Below are 4,919 nucleotides of genomic sequence, written 5' to 3'. Positions count from 1 at the left end.
CCGTGCTGGGGCCCACGCTGTGGAACGTGGCCTACGACTCGCTTCTGGGCATGGAAGTCCCCCCCGGAGTCCATCTGGTGGGTTTTGCGGACGATCTCGCGGTAATAGGAGTCGCCAAGACGGGAGCACTCCTCGAGAACGCTGTGAACCCCGTGCTAGAATCAATCGACGCCTGGATGCTCGAAAAAGGACTGGAACTCGCACACCAAAAAAGCGAGGCGATATTACTCACCAGGAGGAGAGCCTACACGCCACCGAACCTGTTCATCGGGGGACATCAGATCGGACTCAGACCCTCTCTCAGATACCTCGGAGTGTTCCTCGACCAGCGCATGACATTTTCGGTCCACGTCACCACCGTCGCGAAAAAAGCTGCCCGTTCGGCGGCAGCACTGTCGAGACTGATGTCGAACACCAAGGGTCCCTGCCAATCGAGAAGAAGATTGTTGGCGTCGGTAGTGGAGAGCCAGCTGTTATACGCGGCACCAACCTGGATCGACACGGCAGCGGCATCGGCAAGAACGGTGAGAAACCTTGTGCGTCCACAGAGGGCCATCGCGTTGCGGATCATCCGCGCGTACCGGACAGTCTCGGACGAGGCCGCGCTGGTACTTGCCGGGCTCCCGCCGGCGGACTTACTGGGAATGGAGAGAAAAAGGATCCGGGCCCGCGTCGCCGCTCCTCCGATACAGGGTGCCAACCCACCCTCGAAGGCAACCATCAAAAGACAAGAACGGTGCGAGACCAACATTCGGTGGCAAGCCCGGTGGTCGTCCACATCGAAGGGTTCATGGACCAGGAAACTACTGCCAGACCTGAACAGGTGGCTCGGAAGAACGGTGCCCAAGATGCCGCTAACGTTCCACATGACTCAGGCGCTGACCGGGCACGGCTGCTTCCAGCAATACCTGTTCAGGATGGGCAGGGCCAACTCGCCGCGATGCACCCTGTGCTACCACGAAAACGACAATGCTGAGCACACCCTATTCGACTGTGTGTTTTTCGCTGATCTGAGGGTCGAACTAGCAAATCGTCTCGGACACCAGCCAAGGGCAGAAGACATGCCGGCGATACTTTGCGGTCCTGAATTCGACAGTCTGCCGTCCGACGAAGCTGAAAGGAACTCGGCGTTGCTGAAAGCGGAAGAGGACTTTCGGCTGTTGTACAAAATGGTGGAGGAGATCATGTCCCTAAAGGAGGATGAGGAGAGGAGGAGGCAAGCGGCAGAAGGGAGGCGAAGAAGGCCAGCTGATCCGGCAGTCCCTCAATATGAACAATGAATAAATATTTGTAGTATATATATCATGTATTATCTTTTTGTTTTGTTTTTGTACTGATTATGTAGAATAAGTAATTTTTGATTGTAAAAACTGTTGTAAGGTGACAAGTCGGGGAGATTGGCCCCGTCTTGCGCCATAACGTTGTGTAATTTGGTTTCTTCAAATAAACGATGGCGGCCGGAAGGAAGTAATGCGAAAGCGGTTCCCTTCCGGTCGTCGATTCAAACCCGGGAAAAAAAAAAAAAAAAAAAGGTTAGGTTAGGTTAGGTTAGGTTCCAGTCGCGTTTGGCCGGCGGCCGGGGTGTGTTGAAGTGCCACGGTCGTCCGGTCGACGAGGCTGGATCACTACCAAGATCGACGACGATCTTGTAATGGCCGGACTGCTGCTCGCAGAGTGGACTAAGAGCAGCGGTCCCAATTGGGGGCCTGAAGAAGCGGCGGTGGAGCTGGAAAGGGGGGTCACCATGGCGTGCGACCTCGCCCTACAACAGAAGCTGCCGCTCCCCCAGGGGAAGAGGCCAGTTCATTGGTGGAACGACGAGATATCGTCGGCTAGGTTAGGTTAGGTTCTCCCCCGACGGAACCCACCTTGCCGTGGTGGGGGGGCTCACGTCTCTTGTCGACTCCGCGAGCTATACCGGCAGGGTCACCCATACCGGAAGGTCGCGTACGAGAGAGACAACTAAGAGGTTCCAAAGGGTAGGACGGGCTCTTTAGCCTCGGCAGGCATCCGTCCTAGGTGAAGGCAACACTGAATACAAATCCCCCTGGTGGTAGGGCTAAAACACGCGGGAGAGGCACCCGTTAAAAAACTACCAATGGAAGTTGATAACGGAAATTCGGTTACCGCACCAGGGGATTCGGACCCCCAGGTGCCGGCAGTAGTGGGTGGATCCGGGGTAGCAGCCGGGTCCAACGTAGCGGGCCCACTACGGTCGTCATCCATCGACCGTGAGGGTACGGGGGTGGCCAGCCAGGCCCCCGTCACTCTAGCAACTACTAGCGCTGGAAAATCCAAAGAGGAGACGAAGGGAAATGAGGGCTCATCTGTTCGCCCGGACGGAGACTCACTTCAGGGCGCGGTAATCCATCTCCGCAAGTGCATCGCCACACAGGACGGTGGCTATAAACTACTACTCCAAAAGGCGTCGGCTTTGGATACGTGGTCGGTTAAGACGAGGAGCCCGGAACTCAAGTCCGCCATTGAAGATCTGTTGGGCGTCATCGCGGGCCTCAAGGGCAGTCGTGAGAGTGTATTCAAGGCGTTCAACGCTCTCACCCAACGTGTTCCGAAGGGCGACCAGGTACCCACAGTCGTCCACAAGGAGGCTTCAGCGCAAACTGAGAAGAATCCAAAGGTCTCGGATCCCATATCGGCGGACAACGACGGAGACCGAAGCACGGCTATCCTCAGCGCCATTGCTGAAGTGAGGGCGATAGTAGCTGACCAGCAGGGGCAGCTAGATGGTCTCTTGTCTCGGTCGGCTAAGGACGACGAGATTAATCAGCGCTCTGATACATCTCGGGAGAGGAAACGGAGGAAGCGAGCCCGGACCCGTAGAAGAGGTGATAGCCAATCAGCTTCGGGCCAAACCAGTCATCTCGAGGACGAGGACGAGGGACCCAAGAATCACTCCCGCTCCAGACAGGTTAGGTTAGGTTCCGCGATGGAGACCGATACCGAGAAGTGGACCACAGTGGTCAAGAAACCGACCAAGCGCAAGAACCCGGCACCGGCGGAGCCTCGCACGGCGTCAGTCAAACCAAAGGCAAAATCGAAAAAGCCCCCGGCCATATTGATTAGACCCCTTGAGGGACAATCTTATGCAGACACGGTGCGCACGGTGAGGTCTTGCGGCCTCTCGAGGAGCGATATCGGAACTAATGTGAATATGCGCGAAACAAAGGACGGCAGCCTGCTGTTGGAGCTCCCAGGCGGATCTGGTTCAGGCCCCGCTTTGAAGAAGATTACCTCAGCAATTAGCGCCAAATTGGGCGACTCCGTCGGTAAGGTGCTACAGCTAGGCGCGAAAGCTGAAGTCGAGATTTTGGACCTGGACGCCGCGGCCACGGCCACGGAGGTTCTAGTTGCTCTTCGGGAAGCCATCCCCGGTGGAGAAGACCCAGCCGCGAGGGCGGAACGCGACACCATAGAAGACGTCCGCATCTGGCCAACCCGCTCCGGGCAACAGGTAGCGACGGCTAAGATGTCTAGATACGCCGCCTCGGTGATTACCAAAATACCAGTAGGTTGGACACTGTGTAGGGTCCGCCCTAGAACTTTACCTCCCGAAAGGTGTTTCCGCTGTCAAAAGTTTGGACACAACGCTAGAAACTGCAACGAATCCGACAGGGCTGGCGCGTGCTGGAGGTGCGGCGATACAGGCCACCGAATGAAGGAGTGCAAGGCGGCAGAGGATAGCTGTCTGGCCTGCGACCTGGCAGGTCTCTCCAAGGTACCGCACAAGCCTGGCTCCGGCTCGTGCGCGGCGAGGAAGATGGCGTCGAGTCCGACGGTTCCCCGCGATGGTTAACTTCCTGCAAGTTAACCTCAACGGTAACTGGGCGGCGGAGCAACTGCTCGCCCAGACTGCAGTGGAAGGAGACGTTGATGTGCTCATCACTTGCGAACCATTTGCTCGGCACGGACGGGAAGATAAGTGGGTGTTTAGCGAAGACAGGAAAGCGGCAGTGGGAATTGCAAACGGCTCTGGGTTCACCTTTTCTGAAAAGGGTTCAGGCGTCGGTTATGCGTGGATGCGGGTTGGCGGTATCTTCGCTTACAGTTGCTATTGGAGGCCAGGGTCTTCCTTGACCGAATTTTCTGCCTTCTTGGACGACCTGGGCGAAGACGTGAGGTCGCGCGGTGAAGGAAAAATCGTAGTGTGCGGTGACTTCAACGCGTGGAGCACCGACTGGGGGTCACGCGTGACCACCCCGAGAGGGGCACTTCTTTCGGACCTCGCATGGAGTCTGGGGCTAGTACTGGCAAACAGGGGCGATGAGCCCACCTTCATCAGGGGCGAGGCTACTTCCATAATTGATGTTACGTTTGCAAGAGGCGCAGCGGTCACGGAGTGGCGCGTGCTGCCCGAAGACTCGTTAAGCGATCATCAGTACCTCGCCTTTTCCGTGGACGTCCAAGAGTCACGATCAACACGCGCGGAAACGGTCGCAACAAACAACGTTCATCCCGGATGGTCGGTTAGAAAAAGGGACCCCTTAGCCTTTGCCAACTTTGTGGAATCCCACCCATGGACGGTGCTGAGCGGTGACACACCCATGCACGCCATAACATCATCGAGAGCCCTGGACGAATACCTGGTCGAAGCCTGTGACGCGTCCATGCCGCCAAGAAGAAGAGGCCCGAGTGGCAAGCGCCCCGTGCACTGGTGGTCCGAAGAAATTGCTGATCTGAGGAAGAGCGTCTTGAGCTGTCGCAGGAGTTATCAGCGCTCTCTTCGCCGTATGGGAACCCAGGCTTCGGAGGCAGTGAGGTTGCAATTCTTGGCGGCCAGGAAAAACCTACGCACTGCCATCAGGAAGGCCAAAGACGGCTGCTGGAGGGAGCTCTGCGAGAGCGTCGAGTCCGACCCATGGGGCAAGCCCTACCAGATCGCGATGAAGAAATTCGGTAAT

General features: G+C 57.0%; 1 protein-coding gene across 1 annotated transcript; it reads left to right on the top strand.

The window, feature by feature from the left end:
- The first annotated feature begins 1,839 nt into the window (after positions 1-1,839).
- LOC126555603 (uncharacterized) lies at positions 1,840-3,814 on the top strand. Its single transcript, XM_050210504.1, has one exon. It carries the CDS (start codon positions 2,099-2,101, stop codon positions 3,812-3,814), a length of 1,716 nt encoding a protein of 571 aa, XP_050066461.1. The 5' UTR covers positions 1,840-2,098.
- The last annotated feature ends 1,105 nt before the right edge of the window (positions 3,815-4,919 follow it).

Source organism: Aphis gossypii, unplaced genomic scaffold (genome assembly GCF_020184175.1).
Source record: "Aphis gossypii isolate Hap1 unplaced genomic scaffold, ASM2018417v2 Contig00936, whole genome shotgun sequence".
Lineage (NCBI taxonomy): Eukaryota > Metazoa > Arthropoda > Insecta > Hemiptera > Aphididae > Aphis > Aphis gossypii.
This window is presented reverse-complemented; position numbering and strand designations above follow the sequence as displayed.

Coding starts and splice junctions, on each gene's coding strand:
- LOC126555603 (XM_050210504.1), top strand. CDS start 2,099: ATGGAAGTTGATAACGGAAATTCGGTTACCGCACCAGGGGATTCGGAC.